Source organism: Malaclemys terrapin, chromosome 9 (genome assembly GCF_027887155.1).
Source record: "Malaclemys terrapin pileata isolate rMalTer1 chromosome 9, rMalTer1.hap1, whole genome shotgun sequence".
Classification (NCBI taxonomy): domain Eukaryota; kingdom Metazoa; phylum Chordata; order Testudines; family Emydidae; genus Malaclemys; species Malaclemys terrapin.
The window spans coordinates 99,779,769-99,802,168 of record NC_071513.1 but is presented as its reverse complement, the minus strand read 5'-3'; the positions used below and the strand labels follow the sequence as shown (position 1 = coordinate 99,802,168).

The 22,400-nt window shown below is 44.2% G+C and overlaps 1 protein-coding gene across 4 annotated transcripts in view; it reads left to right on the top strand.

Annotated features, from left to right (window-relative positions):
* The window catches only part of DIS3L2 (DIS3 like 3'-5' exoribonuclease 2), a 262,106-nt gene that overhangs the window by 35,668 nt on the left and 204,038 nt on the right, over nt 1-22,400 (top strand). For all 4 annotated transcript variants that reach the window (XM_054040303.1, XM_054040301.1, XM_054040300.1 and 1 more), the window contains 2 exons: nt 1,666-1,719; nt 5,876-5,977. In XM_054040303.1, the coding sequence (XP_053896278.1) occupies nt 1,666-1,719; nt 5,876-5,977 (156 nt within the window). The remainder of the gene's footprint in view (nt 1-1,665; nt 1,720-5,875; nt 5,978-22,400) is intronic.

Below are 22,400 nucleotides of genomic sequence, written 5' to 3'. Positions count from 1 at the left end.
CGTTGTGGCTGTGGAGGAGGAGGTGGGGCCTAAGGAAGAAAGCGGGTCTGGTTTCTTGGCTGCTTAAAGAACAGCATCAGCAAAGGACTTTATAAGGAACTCATCGAACCATCATTTATTTGGTTTTGATGGGGGATGTGTAACAGCAGATGGGTAAAGGTAGCACACTAGAGTATCTGCTATTGGAATGAGTAACATTTTATGCATCTATATTTAAAAACACTCCAAATGGATTTGATCTTGGTTGCAGCACAAAACTGGAAAACAAGGAAATACTGAATGTCTGACCTGAACTCACTACTTGTTTACTTAACTCATCTGGAGTACTGTGTCCAGTTTTGGGCCCCACACTACAAGAAGGATGTGGAAAAATTGGAAAGAGTTCAGCGGAGGGCAACAAAAATGATTAGGGGGCTGGAGCACATGACTTATGAGGAGGGGATGAGGGAACTGGGATTGTTTAGTCTACAGAAGAGAAGAGTGAGGGGGGATTTGATAGCTGCTTTCAACTACCTGAAAGGTGGTTTCAAAGAGGATGGATCTAGACTGTTCTCGGTGGTACCTGATGACAGAACAAGGAGTAATGGTCTCAAGTTGCAGTGCGGGAGGTTTAGGTTGGATATTAGGAAACACTTTTTCACTAGGAGGGTGGTGAAGCACTGGAATGGATTCCCTAGGGAGGTGGTGGAATCTCCTTCCTTAGAGGTTTTTAAGGTCAGGCTTGACAAAGCCCTGGCTGGTATGATTTAGTTGGGAATTGGTCCTGCTTTGAGCAGGGGATGAGACTAGATGACCTCCTGATGTCCCTTCCAACCCTGATATTCTATGGTTTTATGATAACACGTTTTGCCTGAAGAGCATACACTGCTGAGTCAGTCTTCACCCCGGCCTCTCTTCCCTTCCCAATATTTCTGTCAGAGAAATTCCATTGAAGCTAAGCACGCAGGCTATCGTAGTATCTGTCGTTCACCGTAGGTCAGAATTTTTGTTTCTGTGAATTTAGATTGCAGATTCCATGGCTTTAGTACAACTTGCCTGCTTTAGCAGGTAACTTAGGTTTGGGCCAGGGTTCATCCTCTTTGGTGTTTATACAGTGCCTGGCCCAACGGTTCCAGGACTGCGGCTCCTAGGCATGGCTGCAATCCAAACAATAAAGATTCTTGATGCAAACAAATACAAAGTCACCAAGTTTAGTACAACGTTCCCAGGTCATATTAGAAAACCTCATGTAATCAAGAGCTGTGAATTTTCACTACAGTTGAGATATCCTGGGAATCTTCAAATTAGGAAAAATAAAAGAAGAATGTAGTTTCAGTGCTCAATAAAAATTGATATCAATGTCTAATTCTGAAAAGCCTTTTTTGGAGTACTCTGGTTTATGGTGTAATGTGTGACAGAATGACGTCTGGGAGCCCGACCTCATGTTGTTTGGCAGGTGGAGAGTGGAGGAAGGGGTTGTGTCTGGGTGGACGTATGTACTTAGTTTTGGATTGAAATGGTTCCAACACACAGGTACTAATCTCAAAATTTAAGATTTGCAATGGAAATTCAGATATATCTATCATGTTTCAAAGTAACTATGTTATTCGTAGTCATCCAGTTTAACTAATACTACATAAAACTAATGTTCCAGACATAATTTTGATTTTTTTTTTTTTAATTAAGGGACCTTTGAGAATAAATCCTAAGAAATACCATGAAGCCTTCATTCCATGTCCAGTAAGTATAATTTATAATTCTCCGTCGTTCTTGAATGAATGTGTATGAAGATAGTAGTTGTACTGTGTACGAAATGTCACTTTGATTTGTGTAACAAGATGCACCAGTTAGGATACATTAAAATAAACCTTAAGGAATGTACATAGTGGGGAAAAAAAACTGTTTCCAACACCACAAAGTGCTACTTAATGTCTCTGAACTTCTGATGAAAGTGGGGACACTTGTTTCTAACCCAAAGACACCAGCTGAGCCCAGGTTTGAGGACCACTAGTTAGTGTAATTGTAAACCCTTGGTCTATGGCTACAGAGGATTTATAGATTTTTCCACTGATTTAAATTAATCTTTCCTGAACAAATATGCTCTCCATTTTCGATCTGCTGCATGAGCTAATTTATAAAGTTGGTCCAAAAGTACCATGCGTGGTTCCTTCTAATGCACCCACTTCTGTGCAAGCTGTGTATAGCAGTGGGGTTCAAGCTTTTTTCATTTGTGCACCCCTAAAAAAATTTTTAATAGAACCCTTTGGAAATCTTAAACATGGTCTGCGGATCCCCAGGGTCTGGGGACCAAGGGTTGTAAACCCCTGTTCTATGGTAATGACAACTTTTCACTGACCCCTTAGACATAGTCTGCGGCCCCATGGGGTCCGTGGATCACAGGTTGAAAACCACTGGTATATAGCTTGGCTTGAAGTTCACGGTTATCACATGGGACCATTTCTTTACATCGGTTATTCATTCAATGGAAGGACTCTTGTGATTTGAAGGGCCTCCTTTAGGCAAGGTTACCTCTCTGCTGGTGTAGTTGAGGACAGTTATTTTGTAGTGACTTGATTAAAGTTTTGCTCCTAATGTGACAGGGTGTTTCATATTGAGATTAGGTTTTGTTTGGAGGTAGAGGAGAAAAAGGGCCTTGCTCAGACACTGAGTTGTTGGTTGTGTTTAATATCGTTCCTACTTTTGGGGCATAATTCTTTTGGAGTCAGGATTGAAAGTCCAGAGATTTGTGTTAACTTCTGTGGTCAGTCAGTCATAGAAAATGAACTTTAAGCCTCTTTCCATAGAGGAAGACTTGTATTATTTGTGCTGGTGCAAAGGGGAAGATTCTTGAGAGTCACTGGGGAGGAAACTCATAATAGCGGTCTCCAATGCTTCCTGAAACTGGCACTGACAGTCCTGGTGTGTAAATGGGAAATGTTCTGTACTCCTCTCTGCTTGCTCTCTTGAATGAGGTAAGTGTAGACTGTTAAACCTATCCTATTAAACCACAAAACACTAGCTAAACATTAAGTCCAACTGTGCACACAAGCAAAGAGCTCTATCCTTACTCCCACGAGTGCTTAGCTATTACCTCATGGTAAAGCAGATCACTCACAGTTTTATGTTCTGGAATACATAGGCACTGGAATGTTAGTTAAGGGTTACGTTTCTGCCATCACTCTCTTTTCTTCCTGGGTTAAATCATGCAAACAGCACCATCGCCCAGTGGTAGGACGAGTCAGCCCCTGGAGGATGATCTGTCTGGGCCAGGTGGAAGTAGTCATTGTAAGGAGAGGGTTACATTTGGGGAACTCTCCATTAGCATAACCCTCCATCAAGGATACAAGGATGGCTTGCAGTCTTCGCATCCTGCTAGATTCCCCATTGTTGCCAGATACTGAAATAGCTACAGCTGTGAAAAGTCTTCATCTCTCCCTTGCAGCTGGCCCGGGCATTGCACCCCATTCTGTCAGGCTCGGACTTGGCTCCAGTGACCCCCTGCATTTGTCACCTCGGGGCTTTATTATGCCAGCCTTAGGCTTGGTTTGGTTCAAGTGCAGCAGCAGGTCACTTTAATGCCACAAGTCCCTACGAGCACGTTGGTCCAGAGTGCTGCTCTGTACATTGTCTTACTGTTGAATGCCGAGTCAAGGTAAAAGCTTTATCATCAAAGCCTTCCATGGGATGGACCCAAGCTCTTAGAACCCTGCCTCCCATGCTGCAATCTTGACTGCTTTCAGTATCTGTGATCTTTTGAATGGTGGAATTGTCATCCTGAAGAGCGAGACACTTGAACATGAGAGATGGAGCTTTCTTGGCAGCTGGCCCATGACTGTAGAACTTGTTTCCAGAAGAGATTAGAATGACCACAGATCTCCCTGCTGTCAGACAGAAATGTAAAAGGCTGCTACTGTTGTTCAGTGAAGGCAATAGAGTAATAAAACATCTTGCTGAATGGGAGATGACTGCACAGAATCCGATCCTCTTACAAGCTGTAATGTGCTCTGAAGCTATGGCAACGAATACAGCGGAAACACCTCGGTAGAAGCGTAGGCCTTTCAAGTTACCCCGGTACTGTGTTGCAATTCCATCCCATTGTAATTACATTAGTAATGCAAAAAGGTGACTGTTTGGAGTGTGAAGAATTGGTGTGGGGGGGAAGGAGACAAAAAATGGGAAATCCCGGATAGGTGGGAGAGTGTGAGTTAACTTTATGGACCACAATGCTGAAGCGCTAAGTAAGCAAATGTTGCATTTTTATGACATGTTACTTTAAACAGCTGTATGGTGGCCAGTTTTTAATTACCGCTGCTCTAGCAGGCATTGAAATAACTGGTGTTAAAAATCTGTGTATAGGAATAAATTGTTTCAAATGAGAGCTTTTGGCTGCAAATCAAAAAAAGAAAATCCCTTCTTGCTTAGTCTAGCAGCACAACTTCAGCTGGCTGGCGTAGCGCTTCCAGAGCTGCTGTTGGCAGATGGAGCAACTACTTTTAATTTTTTTTGCAAAAAAAAATGTGTGGCGCAAACAAATTAACCCACATCCCAACCTCCTCCTGCCCTGCAACAAGCCAGCGTTACAATGGAATTGTACAGCTAGGTTACAAAAAAGGCATTTTTCTTCAAACGAGTCTTTGACTTTTCCTTTGTAGATATGTGGTGGATCTCGTTCAGGGGCAGCGGGGGGGGAGAAGAGCTGTAGGGCCATGTGTAACAATCTGGCCTTTTGAAAAGAAAAGTTTCCAATTTGAATTATGTTGGTCCAACGGGCTTTGCAATTTTTCTGCATCTTGTCATGGGAGGCAGCTTTGACACAGCTGTTGAGCTGCTGTGCTTTTCTTTCTAAGAGTAATTTGCTCGGTTGGAGGATGGCCTCAGTTTCACGTGACAGCAGGGTTCTGCCTCTGTTGTTTTGCCGTCTAGGCAGCACAGACTACTTAGGTGATGTTAACCTGAGAAATCTACGAGGCCTTATTCGATATGTTTACTGTTTCCCCTGAAGACTGGGTATAATGGTAATGCTGCAGATTAGCTCTTAGCAGGTGCAAGAGAATCATGAGCGTGTATTTGAGGAACTGCATTAAAACCCCAGTGTGTTTATGATTTTAGTTCCCTTAAGGTTGGCTTTTCTTGAAAAAAAAGTTAGAAACTAAAGAAACCCACAGTCATCTTATGCCTTAAAACTAAGAAAAGGGGATAAGGCTCCACAATAGAAGAACATGTCTTAATACCCAGGTTAATACTAGGGTTTTAAAGGTTTATGGTGTTCTGCAACCAACTGCACACAATTGTCAGCTCAGCTTGCCGAAGTACAAAGGGAGCAAAAATGAAAGCAGTAGATTTAACTTGACCAAAAGCGGTGTGAAAGTGAAACCTCCATTCCCTAAAAAAACCTACAAACCTCTGCGATTAAACCGGATCCTCCTTGATCCCAGGAGGGGGGACTCCCCCCCCCCCCCAAACCAAATCTCGATTGTGAGCTGAGTGTCAAGTGTGTTCTGGGCAGATAACCCTGCTGTATGGAGTAGCTGCGATTGGTAGGTGAGGTGGGGCTACAGAAACCAAGGTCATCTCTTTTAGAAGGCGGGGTTCTGGACTGCAGGGGGCAGAACAGACTGCGGTTGGCTGCAGTTACAACAGACTTGTTGCTGCGTTATGTAACGTTTAAATATGTATCTCCATCTCCCCAGGGTGTGTGCGCTGTCCTTTTTTGTCTTGCATCTGAAGAAGTGAGGTTCTTACCCACGAAAGCTTATGCTCCCAATACTTCTGTTAGTCTCAAACGTGCCACAGGACCCTCTCTTGTCCTTTTTTGTCGCTATTTTTAAACTTCTGCAGTAAATATAGCTTAGTCTTTTATGCTTTGATATTTCACATTTTTTTCTCCTTTCCATAGGATGGGATTCGTGATATCTTTATTGATGGGGTGGTTGCTCGCAACAGAGCCCTAAATGGTGACATTGTGGTGGTGAAGCTGCTTCCCAAGGAGCAATGGAAGGTCAGTCCAATGTTCATTTCTATGGCTTGCACAGAAAAAGCCTATTCTAATAATCTCCGCTGATCTTATTCATGTATGGCGTATACCGTATACTAATAGAGAACTATCCACAAATCTCTTAGCTAAATTGTGACTAATGTTTTAGCAGATTAAAAGTTTATCATTTTAAAGCAGTACCTAAAACACTAGGCCACACCTCTTTGGCGTGAAGGCCCTATCTGTCACTACCGCAGGAGGTTTGTATTTTGCCCACCACACTAACCCAGAATATGAATGGGACAGATGGCTTTTTTAGTTGGCTTCATGTTTATGGCATTGAATGATTGGCTGTTTGAGCACAGCTGACAGTATGTGTATATTTAAAGCGTACTATTTGCAGTTCTTAATTAACCAATAGCACCCAGCAGTTTGTGGGGCCTGAGACCCGGAGGACTCGTCTTGTCCCAACTCCAAATCTCATGACCATTCAGGTCTTGCACAAATGAAGAATGTGTGAAATAACTTGAACAATGCAAGCATGTTTATCACTTCTGTCTCCATCTCATGTAGAATTTCACTCCTTTTAAAAGTATTTTCTTTTTTTTCTTTTTTTTTTACTTCCACCCATCAATGCCCAGGATGTTATATCAAATGGCTGGATTATTCTGTTTGTTGCTAGTAAATCTGTCGGCAGCTTTGCACAGGGAAATCCTCACTGCAGTTCTCCATTTGCTGGGAGACTAAGGTGAAGCTAGCACGTATGGCTATGCTCTTATGTCTGAACACGACAGAAGTGCTGCAAATTCTTCTCCCGACATAAATACCTGGCTTTTGAATTCTTTTCAGGAATGTGAAGAATGCATTGTCTCTTTAATTGATGAGTCCTAGCTAGGACAAAAGTAATAACTCCGCCTGTTCAGTGAGGCGAAGGTCCAGTCTGTGGGCTGGTCCACACTAACCCCCCAGTTCGAACTAAGATACGCAACTTCAGCTACGTGAATAACGTAGCTGAAGTCGAAGTACCTTAGTTCGAACTACAGGGTACTTACCGCGAGTCCACACACGGCAGGCAGGCTCCCCCGTCGACTGGGTGTGCTCCTCTCGCGGAGCAGGGGTACCGGCGTCGACGGCGAGCACTTCTGGGATCGATTTATCGCGTCTAGACAAGACGTGATAAATCGATCCCAGAAGATCGATTGCTTACCGCCGGACCCGGAGGTAAGTATAGACGTACCCTGTCTGAACAATTTGAGCCAGTCAGGTTAGTGCTCCTTGCTTGCTCGTTAGCCACCTTCATGCCCAGTGTTTGTTTGAAGCAGACTTTGGGGGGAAAGTTTTAGATTTCCATTTACAAGACCTTCCATTGCCTATTTACTGAACCTCTTGATGTCCCCTCTTGTAAAGGGAGAATGACTGCATGGAACATTTGACTTTTCTTTCTAGATAATTGTAAAAGGACTTTGAACAAAAGACTCGTGTGCTTATTGCACAATGTATTGTTGACATTACATTACACAAAGGGTGATTATACTGCCATAGTATTAAATAGGAACCAATATGCTGCAAATATACTCCTGTGCGTATATAAATGTGGAAGAGATGTTTGCTCTTATGGATGACTTAACTCCTTTGAAAATCAAACAGTTATTAGGGTGAGGCAAGCTTTATTCAGCAGCCATTTAAAGGAGAGAAAAGCTGTGTTCAGTAGAGCCATGTTCGCTCCTGTAGAGGTTGGATCACTAAACGCGTGTAAACCAGTTAGCAAGTCAAAAAGAAGATGGGTTCAGCATATTCTTCCCACTGCAGGCAAAACACTGAAAGTGGGAAAACTGGCAAGAAGCGCGGGTGAGACTGCAAGCAAATAACCCAGAAGGCTTTAGTCTGACTCTTCCACAGTGAATGTAACGTTGCTAAATTAAGTACTCAAACCTACAGGAGTGTGTTAAGCCACGCAGGTGTTGCACCAGGAGCGGATTTACCTTGAAACATTCCGTGCCATGGCATGGGGCCCCCCAACAACAGGGGTCCCCAAAACATATGTGCGGGAACTAGGAGTGCGGGGGGGGTTCTGCAGCACCCCCACGTTTTATGTGGGGCTTCACTGCCACACTGTGCCTGGGGTCCTGGCTGCTGCCTTGCACCACGTACATTAAAACATATTGTTAGGAGCACAGAACCGCCTGGGCTCCTGGGGAGACAGGGCGGGGCCTGAGCCCGGCCATGGGGGCTGCAGTGCAGCGGTTAAGGGGGAATTGCAGCTGCGTTGCAAGGACCCAGCGGCCAGGGGAGGCGAGCAGAGATCAGCGCACTGAGGCAGGGGGGCACTCAGGTGGCCGCCAATGGAGCTGTGCCCCCCCTCCCCCTTCAGGTGGGTGTTCAGCCCAGGCGGGTCTCTGCCTGCTTCTCTGGGCCGGCTAGTGGGGCAGCAGCGGAGCCCACAGAGCCCTGGGCCCGGGGTGTAGCCGGGACCCCGGGCGCCCTGGAGGCAGCGCATGTGCGGAGCCACCATGGGGCTGGAGAAGGAGACAAGAGATACCAAGATCTTCATGGCCGAGGACAGCTTTGGGCGCCCCGGTGGCCCCGGGCTGGCTGGCCTGGAGAAGTGGGCAGAAACCTGCCTCCACGCGCTGATCTCTGCTCGCCTCCCCTGGCCACTGGGTGCTTGCAAAGCAAGTGGCCGCGATCCCCCTTAGCAGCTGCGGCTGCAGTGCTGCCCCTGTGGCGGGGCTCAGGCCCCTCCCTGTCTCCCCAGGAGCCCGGGCAGTTCTGTGCTCCTAACAATATGTTTTAACATAATTGGCGCGGGGCGACAGTGGAGCCCCGCATAAAACTAAATTAAATTAAATAAAATAAAATTAAATAATGGAGATATCCTATCTCCTAGAACTGGAAGGGACCTTGAAAGGTCATCAAGTCCAGCCTCCTGCCTTCACTAGCAGGTCCAAGTACTAATTTTGCCCCAGATCCCTAAGTGGCCCCCTCAAGGATTGAACTCACAACCTTGAGTTTAGCAGGCCAATGCTCAAACCACTGAGCTATCCTTCCCCCCGTGGGAGAGCTGCAGCCCCCTCCTGCACCGAGGGCTGCCAACGGGGTGTGTGGGGGGGAAGGGGCAGATGTCCCAGGGCCCAGTGATTTAAAAAGGCCTGGGGCTCCCGGCAGCGGCTGGAACCATGGGCCCTTTAAATTACCGCTGGAGCCCTCTGCGTGGGGTGGCCTGGGCAGTGCTGAAGGGCTGGCTGGGGGAGGCTAGCCCCCTGCCCCACCTCTTCTTCCTGAGGCCCTGCCCCTTCCGGGTCCCCCCACCTTGCCCAGGGGCCTGGCAATTCTGTCAGCAGCCCTGCCCGCACCCCTAGTTCCCACACCTATGGTCCCGTTAGTCGCCCCCATGGCCTGCACCCAGATCTGGACCCGCGCCTGGGGTAGACAGGGGTCTGGCTTTTTCTTGGCTGGGTCCCAAGTGGGGCGGTCCCGAAAATGAAGCTGCGCACAGGGCCCCACTAACTCTAAATCCACCCCTGTGCTGCACTATGTCCCGGTCGGTTTCTTGCCATCAGCAACTTAGTCAGTGGGGGCATCCCAGCTCCCTAGTTTCTTGGAGTTTGTTGCTATGAAAACTTGTTTGCATTAGTATTTTGGGAACGGTGCCACAGGGTTGTATTGGGATTTATTACGGTTAATTTTGCCAAGAATTATACACTTGACTTGCTGTTACTGTCCTTCCTGATCGAAAATGACACTGGCGACAGTTTACCTCGTGTGTGTAGGGTTATGGCTAAAAAGACCGATGTGCGAGTGGCGGTCCTTTCCTCATGAAGTGCACAGGTAGCTTGAGGTGGAGGAAGGGGTTAAAGTCTGTGTCTGCTGAGTATGCCACTATTTATGACTCTGCCTCTGTGCTTTAAGATCTATACTGCGGTTAATCTTGAACTGGGTAACCCCAATGTTGCCTACTTCTTGCCAGTTAATCTTGAACCGGGTAACCCCATTATTGCCAGCTGCTTGCCAGCTAATCTTGAACTGGGTAACCCCATTATTGCCAATTGCTTGCCACTAATCTTGAACTGGGTAACCCCATTGTTACCTACTGCTTGCCAGCGTGACCTACCTCTTACTGACTCCCAGCTGTCAACGGCAGCTTTGCAGTGTTTTGAGTTATGCATTGGTGTGGCCTTGAAGTGTTTCTTCTGTCCGCCTTGTATGCAGTTGTCCACTTTCAGTTCACTACGCAGGAACTGCCTTGGCATTCTGGTGTCGTCCATCCTTAACAAATGACCAGCCCAGTGTAACTATGATGTGATAAGCCTGGCTTCAAGCCCTGTAGAGTGACTGCATTCCAGAACCTCATCATTGGTAACTTTATCCTGCCATGTGATGCAGAGCATGGCACACAGGTGTCATAAGTGGGACTTATCTAGAAGCTTAATGTGATGCCTGTAGCAAGTCCTGATTTTTCACCCATACAGCACGTTGGAGAGCACAATTATTTTACAGACTTGGTTTCAAGCTTAATATTGTGTTGCTGCCAGACTCTGCCGGATACTCTGCCAAATGATGACCTAGCTTTGTTGATATGACTTGTCAGCTCCTTGTCTTCAGTGACATCATTCCACAATATACTACTAAGATAGCAGACGTCTGTAGCATCGTTTGGCTGTGTTTCTCTGATGGTGACTTTTACTTTTATGTTGGATTTTCCTGGCATAGGTCGATACATGACCTTCGTCTTTTTCAGGGTGATTGTCAGCCCATACCTTTCTGCAAATCTGTCTGTAATCAATTTCATATCTTTTAAAATATGTGCTCCTAGAGTATACCTCAGCTTATGAACAATTGCCTCAAAGACGTTCATGGATGATCGCAGCCTATTCCGCTTAAATAATTTTCCAGAGGATCCGAAACGTATCCTGGTCTCTTGTAGCTACATTGAGCATTGCTGCATAGAAGAGATTAAACAAGAGTGGACCAATTATGCAGCCCTGCTTAATACCATTGGTAGGAAATGGGTCAAACCAAACACCACCTATGCAGATTCGTCCAATCGTTCCATTGTGAAATAGCCTCAGAATGTTGGTGAATTTTTCTGGACAACCAAACTTACATAATAATTGCTAAGGCCCAGGTCTGCTGACTGTGTCAAATGTTTTATCCAGGCCAATAAGGACGGTGTAAAGGTCCTGTTGCTGTTCTCTGCATTTCTGCTGCATCTGACAGGCTACAAAGTTTGCTGTTCGTAAAACCTCCAGTAGTAAGTAATTAGTGATGTTGCATAGCACACGATGAAAGAATACTCTAGTCAGAACCTTTCTGGCGATGGAGAGTAACGAGATACCGCGATCATTACCAAAGTCAGACTTTCCTCTTGTGTATGGTGCCAACGATCTTGTCCTTGAAGTCTTGCGGTATGATTTCAGTACTCATATATTGAAGAATAGTCCATGCAGTCGCCTAAGCAGAATCTCACCTCCATACTTGGATATTTCTGCGGGAATCCCATCAGATCTAGGAGCCCTGCAGTTCTTCATGGCACTGATAGCAGTGCTGATTTCAAGGGATGGGGCTGTGTCCGTGTTGTCATTACATGTTGGCTGTTCCACTAGTCTTCTGACTGCTTCTTCTGTGGTGTTGGGTGGTGTGTTCAAAAGATCACCGAAATGCTGTCACCACCTCTGAAAGATTTCTCCTTTGTCAGTGATCAGTGTTAGGCTGTCTGCACTTTTCAGAGGCACTGTTGTGTTATGTGTAGGACCATATACATCTTTCAAAGCAGCATAGAAGTTTTTCGTCTCTTGACGGTTGGCATAGGTCTGGTTTTCATCTGCCTTGGCATTCTACCATTGATCCTGCGTGTCTTTTATTTGATGTCATGACACAGATTCTTGTATGTTATAACTGTGCCTACAGGAACATGGGATACAAGAATTTGACAATGCATCTCATGTTTTTAACGAGTAGTTGTTGAATTTCTGGATCGTTCTTGTCAAACCAATCTTGATAATGTCGTTTTGCTGTACCCATGGTGGCGAGAGAAGCTTGATATCCCATGTCGTGAAAAGTCACCCACTCGCTGTTTAAATTAGCACTAGTCGTCAAGCCAGTAGAGTCAGACAAAACTGCTGTGACGTTATTATAGAGCTGCACTCATGTAGCTTCATCTTGTAATACTTTATGCTGAACTGTCTGATTGGTTTAGGTGATGCCTTGCAATGCGCTGGTTGAATTACGAATAACAGTTTGGAGCAGACTTTTGGATGATCAGTCCAGCAGTCTGACCCGCGCATGGCTTCAGTGATTTGTACATCCTGTAGATCTGGCCGCTGGACGATGATATAGTCCATAATATGCCATTGTTTGGATCTCGCTGCATCTGTGATGTTTTCTTTTTGTTGGGTAGGTGGAAAAAGGTATTCGTGATTGCGAATTGCTGCTTGACACACTCACTAAGTAGCAGAGTTCCATTGCTATTCTCTTTCCCAGTCCCATGCTGTCCGATGGCAGGCTGCCAGATTACCACCCTTGCATTAAAGTCCCGCCCCGTGATAATCAGTTTATCTGATGCAGATATAGACACAATGAGTTTGTGTAAGTCATTATAGAACTTTTCTTTCTCATCGTCAGCATTTGTCATAAGAGCATAAGCACTGCTGATAGTAACATACCACTTACGTTTCAATGGCAACCGTAGAACCAGACGACGATCACTTATGCCTTTAGGTAGACTTTCAAGCTTGGAGGCAACAGAGTTGCTAATGGCAAAGCTAACACCCAATAGTCTTGGCTCTGAGGATGGGCGACCTTACCCTGCACCGATCTCTGCGAGTTACCCTTCATCAGCGAGTCTGGTTTCACTGAGCGCAGCAATGTCAACCCTAAACCTGGACAGTTCTCTTGCAACAAGTGCTATGCCTCTGTCAGGTCAGCTGGTGGTAGGGTTGTTGCAAAAAGTACAAATATTCCATGAAACTATGATAATTGGCCTTGGGAGATACCTACATGCTGATCTGTGACTACGACCACCAGCATTACCAGGCCTGTTGCATCGCCACTCACCCATCACTGTAAAATTTTCCTCTGTCATCAGAACACACACATGAATTGTTTGAAATGGTGGTGGCTCGTGTTGCACCATCCACATTCTCTCACCTGTTCACCTGTGTTCCAGTGGCATACATTGACAAGATGCCTGGCGGGGGTTAGGGTGCACTCTATGGCCCTGCATGTGGGCGCTCTCTATAGTAGTAGACAACTGCTAGGTCTGCATCTGCTTGCTATGCCATGGTGGAGTGTAAGACTTTCTTCCACCATAGAAACCATTGAAGTCTTCACTTCCGACCCAGTAGCTAGCGGCATGGGCACTGATGGACCTGTTCACTACAACTTTGGGGCCCCTTGCTTCTTCAAGATCCCTTGCAGAATTTGCCTGGGCATGCCAGGGCCCAGTTACCAGTTGGGACCACTCAGGAGGTATTGCAAGGGTCTTGCCTGTGGAGAGGCTATGGACCAGCAGAGAGGTCATATGCATTTAGCTTGGAGCCCAGGCTCTAGGACCCTGTGAAGGGGGACGGTCCGAGACCTCAGGTTGCAGCCCAAGCCCCATCTATACCTCAATTAAACAGCCTCTTAGCCCGAGTCACCTGGCCCCAGCCAACCACTGGTTATTAATTGTAGTGTAGACATACCCTCAGTGTACATTTAAAAAATATACACATTTTGGTTTGGTAGACCTTTTGCATGTTGATGGTTTTTATTTTTTACTACTCCCAACTCACTTGTGTGCTTGACTGTCTGAAGACTGGATTTGTTGGTTGTTTTGTTGGTATCCTTTTTACCACAAGGGATTTGGTGGTTAGTCCACCAATCTGATGTGTTTGTGCCTCCTGCATTCCAAAAAAGGCTGGCCACGGTCCTGGGAGTGAGAACTTGCTTTTCCCAAAGCAGGTGGTTCCCTACCGCAGATTTCCCATCTTAATGATGATCCTCTGTGCTGGGTCCTATTATACTGCCACATCCTAAATGCTAGGTTTGGAGCACTCAGAACTCCAGTGCAGGATAGGGGGAATAAATGAATTGGGTGTGTGTGGGGGATATGGCTTGCATAACAAAGGGTTTTGGTCTTGTAAATTAGTATATTTGCCTGAAGAGCTGACAGTGTTAATAACATGGGTCTTCAACTTTGAAACTCTATTGAGAGCAGAGCCCCAAATAGTTGTGATGTGATATTGTGAGATTGAGTCGTCCTGGTGAAAATATAATAGAGTAGTGTCAGGATAAGGAGCTGGGATTCTAAAGAGGTGTGACCATGCTTTATGAAATAGCTCCTTGGCAGTTGGGAAGGAAAGAATTCTTTTCTTCTTTCCCCATCCCTCCACTTTCCGGCTGCATGGTGGGAATGGGGAGATTCTGGGGGCTTGGATTTCTCAACATTCCTTCCCTTCCAGCGTACACGTTGGGTAGCATTTGGTGAGCGGCTCGCTCTGCCTGATCTTAAGCAGAGTGAGAGGAGTTCTGGACACATTTATATCCTCTATGAGAGCTTTGTGTGGTCCTAGAGCTACTTCCTGCTCTGTCTTCACCATGTGAGTTCCCACTATCAGGGGCAGCCTCCTTCTGTTCCTGATCGGGTATATCTTTGCTTACTATCAGTTGCGATCTAAAGTCAATACGTTTGACCTGGCACCACTAAAATGGGAAATTGACCTTTAGGCCCAGAAGATTACTAGCTTAGATTTTTGAAGAATGCAACCTATGGCCTCCTGCCAAAACAGAGCTAAGGGAGTTGCAGTGGCTGTGTTCATGCTATATGTCAGAGGTTCTTCACACGTCCTCTTGCCTAGTGGCTTGGGAGTATAATATAACTAAGGAACTATGGTAACTTTCAAATGACTGGGCTCTTAAAAAGAAAGTAATTTAACTCACAGATCATATTTCTTCAGCTACTTAACATATCACCATGCTTACACCCATCCTCAGAATTCCAATCCTGTATAATTATACCACTTGTAGTAGAATAACCTGAAAGGGGCAAAATGTTCATGTAATTATTATAGCAATATTTTTCCAACGCACTGAGAAGAGGAAAGCAGGGTAAGAAGGGACACACTTCATTTAATCTTCCCTTGCAACCTGCCCCTGCTCTTCCACCTCATCCTTAATTGTTGTGTAGTATTTCCACTTCATCTTCTATCATTTTATAGTATTTGTTTAATTCAGACTTGCATGTTGCTTTTTCATGGGAGACTTATTTTGTTGGTAGAAAATAACACATTAATCACTTGTTATTATTTGAGGCTTGAGTTCTTGGCAATTCGTAGTGCTTACAGAATAGTAGCTTATCATGTAGAGTATGTTGCATGACAACTCCGCCATGAATTGCTCTCTCTATCGCCGTATGCCGTGCAGTAGTAGCCGTGTCAGTCCCAGCATATTAGCGAGACAAGGTTGGTGAGGTAATATCTTTTATTACCTCACTCACTTATCTGTCTGTATCGGTAACATTTTAGGGCCTTACAGTAGAACCTCAGAGTTACAAACTGACAGTCAAGCACACCTCTCATTTGGAACTGGGGTACACAATCAGGCAGCAGCAGAGATAAAAACAAAAAGTAAATACAGTCCTGTTCTCAGTGTAAAATACTACAAAAATAAAGGGAAAGCAGCTTTTTTCATCTGCATAGTAAAGTTTCAAAGCTGTGTTCAGTCAGTGTTCAGTTGTAAATGTTTGAAAGAACAAGCATGTTTTGTTCAGTGTTACAAACGTTTCAGAGTTACGACCAACCTGCCTTCCCCAGCTGTTTGTAAGTCTGAGGTTCTACTGTATTTTGAAAACAGTATCTAGTATAGGACATATTACTGTCACTGAGTTGCCCCATTGCTCAGTCAGGAGTGCTGGCAGGGATAGATTTTATGTATGCATATCATTGGCTATCATATGTAGGAGATATCCGAGTCTGCTCAGCACAAAGGCATTTAAAACAAACAGTCCAAGCAGTATCGAAATTCAGCAAGCCTTTCAAAAGGAGACCCTTTTACCACGATCATTACCTCTCATGGAGGACTGAAGAGGGGGTGGTCCAATCTTTCCTGCACTATTATGAGTCCTAGTGGTCTTGTAGAAAGGACTCCATGGCCCAAAGGTTGAGAATTACTGCTTTGTGGGTAGTGTGGGGCTGTTTGTCTGACAGGAGGGGAAGTATTCCAGCATTCTGGCACTGAAGTGGCCCAAGCACTAAAAACCGTAACCCCTTCTATCCTAGGAAACTCTGTGCTCCTCCAGGAACTCTAAGAGGTAAGATGTAATATAAGGCTCTGGGTAGTCTTAGATGGATGGAGTCAGGACCTGCTCCTTTTAGGGCCATATGTCAGAGGTAATCACTTTAAACTCTCTATCTAGTAGATGTTGACAAAAATTCACTTTGCCCAACAGTGACTGTTGTTGACATATTTGGCAACATCTGAAGGAAAGGAAAAATTAAATTCAAACAGACGTCAAGAAGCATTGTCATGCACAATATAAACATAATGGTATATCCTGGACAGCTACCCTACACAGCTGTTGACCTAAACGTATGTAGCGTTAGTCAAACCTCTAGATGGGGTTGTTAACTTCGGACATGCTTTAGCAAATGTTTCTCATTCATCCAAATCAAGATTTTCTTTGTTAGCCCTGATAATGTTTAGGCATGACAGTATCACATAGCCCCTCCCCTCCTTCGCACTATCAGAAGAATGCTGTTTGGAGAATGGGAGTGTAGTGATCACTAAAGTTCTTTGGAGCTCTTCATTCCATAATAAAGAGCTTAGGAGAGGCCAGAGCTAAAGGAATGGGTGAGTGTGCACCTTAAAAATAACCTAACATAACTCATGCTGCCAAAGAATAGAGTAAAAACCCTAAGAAGCCAGGAAGGTATCCCTGTGAGCAGTTATAACAACTATAAAAGGTTCATGGAGGCTACAGAGACAGTCCAATTTATTATTGCTGTAGGCTGCACTTAACTTTTAAATTGGCTGCTCACGGAGTGCTACTAGCTAGAGGGATATTTATCTGGGGTAAATAAAAGCTGTTTTTCATAGAAGGAAATGTTGCATTAAATTTCCTCTTCCCCCAGATGTTGCTTTTAGAACTGTTTTTTAATAAAAGGTAATTGGAAGTGAATGAGCCAAAGTCTTAATGCAATAGGTCACAACGGAACGCCCACCATGCTTCGGAGACATGTATCGATAGCCTACTAATGTGCACCTTGTGTCTGATTGCTATGATCTTGCCCCTTGAAGTAGATGTTGCAACTGTTCCCCCTGGATATTAAAAAAGAGGAGAATCAGAAATATCCCCTCTTTCGATGTAGGGCAGTTTGATGATCCCGACGAAGATCTTCAGTAGAATGATCCCCGTTGTGTATTTATCTCTCCTGGAAAAGCCAAGGGCATCCCAGTTTCTCCTGTATGACCTGTGCTCAGTGGTGCAACTACGGTGGTACGGTCCGGCACGCCATGCCAGTAAGATATTTATAGCTGGTATGGTGTACCGGAAAGACAGAGGAGGAGCCCGTCCCCAGCTCTTCCATGCAGCTGCGTCTCCTGACTCCTCCTGCCTGGGTCTGTACAGTAGCCTTGCTGGAGGTGGTACAGCAGCCGCGCTGGAGGAGCTGCCAGCATGGGGCTGCCCAGTGGCCCTACGTTCTGCTCCTTTCCCCCCTGTGGTTCCCGGAAGAGTCCTGTGGTTCAGGGCTCTCGGGAACTGCAGCGGGGAAAGGAGCAGAACATTGGCAGCTCCTCTGGCGCGGCTCTACCGCGCCCAGCCCGGCCCCCAGCTCTTCCACACAGCTGCTTCTCCTGAGTCCTCCTGCTTGGGGTCTGTACGGCAGAAGTCTCTGGCACAGGAGGAAGAGGACTGGCCCCCCCACGCCTCCCAAGGTTAGGTGGGATGGATGTGGATCATGGGGGGAGGGGATGGGGAGAGTGTGGGGGCCCAGGGCTGGGGGCACGGCAGGGAGGAGGAGGAGGTCATGTGCTTCTCCCCCACCCTTTGTGTCCCTCCCCTCAGTGCAGCGTACCAGCAAGAAATGATTTCTACTTGCACCACTGCATCTGCTGAAGGAAAGGCAATAAAGATTTGGAGTTTCAGAAAAATTTGGTATCCCTTTAAGTCCTCCATCCTTCTGTGACGGGGAAAAATGATTTTCAAACTGCTTCCAAAATGTTTGGGTTGTAAGGGAATAAACCACCTCTTTTTATGAATACAACAGGGTAATATACTGGTATGTGTATGCATACAGAATGCAAATATAAATCCTCCTTAGGTTAGCAACTAAACATTAATCAATCATTCAGCAAAAAGGGAAGTGGGATTTGTCTTCCCAAACAGTCCCAGGTGTTGAGGTGTTAAGAACATAAGAACAGCCGTACTGGGTCAGACCAAAGGTCCATCCAGCCCAGTGTCCTGTCTACCGACAGTAGCCAATGCCAGGTGCCCCAGAGGGAGTGAATCTAACAGGTAATGATCAAGTGATCTCTCTCCTGCTGGCCATCTCCATCCTCTGACAAACCGAGGCTAGGGACACCATTCCTTACCCATTGGCTAATAGCCATTAATGGACTTAACCTCCATGAATTTAGCTAGTTCTCTTTTAAACCCTGTTATAGTCCTAGCCTTCACAACCTCCTCAGGCAGGGAGTTCCACAGGTTGACTGTGTGCTGTGTGAAGAAGAACTTCCTTTTATTTGTTTTAAACCTGTGTTAAATCCACAGTCAGATAATGCTGGATAAGCCTCTGGTGATAGATTTGCTCAGACTGAATTAAGCATCATTAGGCTTCAGTGAATGTTACTGGAAGAGCTTCATTTTGAGGGGTGAAAGGAAGGGCTGATGGGAACGACTGATCTTACTTAGTATAAGAGCAAAGCCAGCATTTAATACCTAATCTCCTATTACCGTTCATTTTTCCTTGGTCAGATGAATGAAATCTAGTATAACAAATTGTTCCCTTTAACAACTGACTTTCCTTTAAATGATTGTTTTAAAATCTCATCTTCCAAGTTTTCTCTAAACATACACACATCACACTAGATTATTCTTAATCCAATCTCTTACATAAACACTATAATTTGGACTTTTCTTAGTCCTTGGTTCCTGTGGAATTAGCTTTTTCTTAGAATTGTTTGTTTTTTTGCCAGTTCGGATGTGTAACAGACTTATCTGATGTTATCACATGAGTGTTTGGAGCCTACATCTTGTAGGAGAATCTGTTCATACCTGTCACAATCAAATAGTCTCTGGAGTTTCACACACATTAAACTTTTATAAATTCTTTTTTGATATAATGTCCATTTTTTTTAAAGATCTTGGTTACTTTTTAGACCCACATAACTAAATAATGCAAATTGGTTTAGTTGCAAAGCATAATGATAAGTCAGCTCATCTGGACTGGGATTTGTACAATAAACACAGCATAAAGAAACACTGAAGTAGGTGTTTTTAAAGGAGAGGGCGCCCCTTAAATATAGTTTGATTCTTGAGAGATTTAGAAGAAAAGAGTTGAGTGTGACACTAAAAAGCTGCATATCTTTTAATATACCTACAGGAGGCTTTGTTAGGGTATTATTTTTTTAAAATGGGGGAGAAGTCTTATGTATCAATCTCCATGATTGCTCTTGTGAACTACTGCCTGAGATATGGCTGAGAAACAAGAGGCTGACTACATGTGAACAATGGTGTTTACAGATTGGCTGCTTCAGACTTTTCCCCCTTCTTTCCCTGAACTATGTTAAAGGGAGAAATCCAAGGGACTGGGGATCTAAAATAGAGGGAATCCTGTAATTAGAGAATTGTAGGATGTGGAGGTAGATAGTGAAAAGAGAGGGGTATTTGCAATAGTGCCTTAAAGCAAGATGCGCGACCTCATTTGTAACCAGAAAGTTCTTGTTGATAAACAAGCTATTGAACATCAGTAGTGATCTGCCTTAAAGCTGCTGGCACAAGCGGTTTGTGTCTACAGTAGGTAAGGGTGAGGTAAGATGGGAAAATGAATTCAACTGTAGCTACCTATAATGAATTTGTTCCTCTACTACATTAGGTCTGGAAGCTTTTAGAAAAGGATTAAGATTAGAATAGGAATATCATTGGCAGCAATGTGTCAAGTATCAGAGGGGTAGCCGTGTTAGTCTGGATCTGTAAAAAGCAACAGAGAGTCCTGTGGCACCTTTAAGACTAACATATGTATTGAAGCATAAGCTTTCGTGGGTGAATACCCACTTTGTACATCTGACGAAGCGGGTATTCACCCACGAAAGCTTATGCTCCAATACATCTGTTAGTCTTAAAGATGCCACAGGACTCTGTTGCTATTGGCAGCAATGAGAAGGATAGGGCCTTCCCCACAACCAACACAATGCTGCTTCTGTTTCTGTGCCCCAAAAAAGCTAAGGGAGTTGCGAGGCCATTGTTCCTCTCAGTATCCCTACCTATTCTGTTCCCATCTCTTGTGCTTCATGGGATTGTTGCCAGTGGCATTCTGAGAACTGTGCAGCAGATACTTTCCTTCTGCAACATCAAACATACATGGTGTCCAGTGATTTAGAAGCCAAGGCTTTGGTGCTTAACATACTTTGCTAGCTAGCATATGACAGTGAATCTTGTTTTTAAGCTATTACTACTTGGCAGTCTCGTTAACCAAATAAACTTACTAATCATTGATCTGGAACTTGTATCTATGGCAAGAGTTCAAATTTCTCTATTCCTGCAACATCTCGAAGAATTGTAAGCAAGTCTTTTAAATCAGGTTCCAGGTTTAAAGGGTGCCACTCAAAACGTTGAGAGGTAAATTCACATTCTTCCTGGTTATCATTTCCAATAAATTCCTCTCTACTTTAGAAGATGCGTACCAAATGATTGAGACAATTGATCCACTTTTCAGAAGTTGTGGATTCTATATGTACTTTCCATTCTCCATAGCCAGTGTTAACATACTGTAGTTCTTTTTTTAAACTTGGTAGTGACTCTAGAAAAATATTACAGAACAAACTAATTATCTGTTAACTCTTCAGCAAAGGGCAGAGACTAATTCTATACATTTTCTTACTCTCTCAATGCATTTTAACTGTTTCCTTCTGTTCTCTTTATTTTGCCAGGCCAGGAAATAATTGGTACAGAAAAGTAGTTTGGTATATGCCTTTGCATTTCTGCTTTTCAGTTAAAATTCCCGCATCCTAATGATTTATCTGTTTTCAGCAGCACCGATCTTTTTGGCTCTGAGCTTTGCTTTGTTTTCAGTTTGGTCTAAATCATTTTTAAATATCTTCTTATACTGCCAAAAGACTTATTTATTTATTTTAGTTGAACACTTTTGGTGGAGCTGTGATAGTGAAGACTTGGCATGATCTGTGCGTCAGCATTTTTATATTTTGGTTTCAAGATGTGACTGGCTAACAGTTCCCCAGGTCTCTTTCTCTGTAGTCCAGTGATACTCAGACTGCGGCTCGAGAACTGAAGTGGCTCTTGAATGTGTCTTCTGCGGCTCCCTACGGCACATGATATTAAAACACTGTGTGATTGAATTATTAACTAATCAGGATGCTTTTACGATGTTGTTAACCAATTGTAATTGATAAAATACTAATACTTGGTGAATCATTTTGCTGTGAGAAAATATAATATATATATATATATATATATATATATAGTACATGAAACAATGAATTCACACAATCTTCAGGGCGTCTTTTTAAATGTTGAGTCTCCCTTTGCTCTCTAGGCTCTAAGCCTTGGCAAAACAGCTGTGTAACTTTGGGCTGGAGCCTGGAAGTAGCATTTTCACCTCTAATATTTCAGACATTGCCTTGTAAGTGACCCCCAAATGTTTGTTGGGGAGGAGCTTATGTAGAGCCATTATGTTGCTTCCTGCTTGTTTTTCCAACAGCCCCCTATGAAGCTAGACCAATAAATTCAAACAGGAAAGCCCAATAACCTCATATCGCTCTACAGTGACTGTTTCACTATGACCAGTATTCATAACATTATTACAGGTTAGAATTCCTAGATAATTACATGGCAGCTCCACATGCACCACAGTACCTTCTTTTGGGTGAGTAAAAATTCAGTAATTGACCAGAAGTTGCTTACCTAACTTACAGGAGGAATTTTTGCTTGGAATACAATATTCTTCACATCCAGTTTGAAACTGTTACATGGTTGTAATCTTCCATGCCCTGCTGCAGATACCTGCAGATCAGTACTAGATGAAATGCTCTTTGTATGGGAAGTATATAGAATGTATACTACTTGGTGTGAAATGTACAATAAAGCATCATTAACAATAATCTCCTTTTCATTGTCCCTTATCAAGGAAACATGCTGGTTTCTCATCAGAGTTTTCTTAAATTAACAAGGAAGTAGCTATGTGGAAAACCACTTGACATCACATCATTAGTTTAATTAGACTATTAAGTTCTG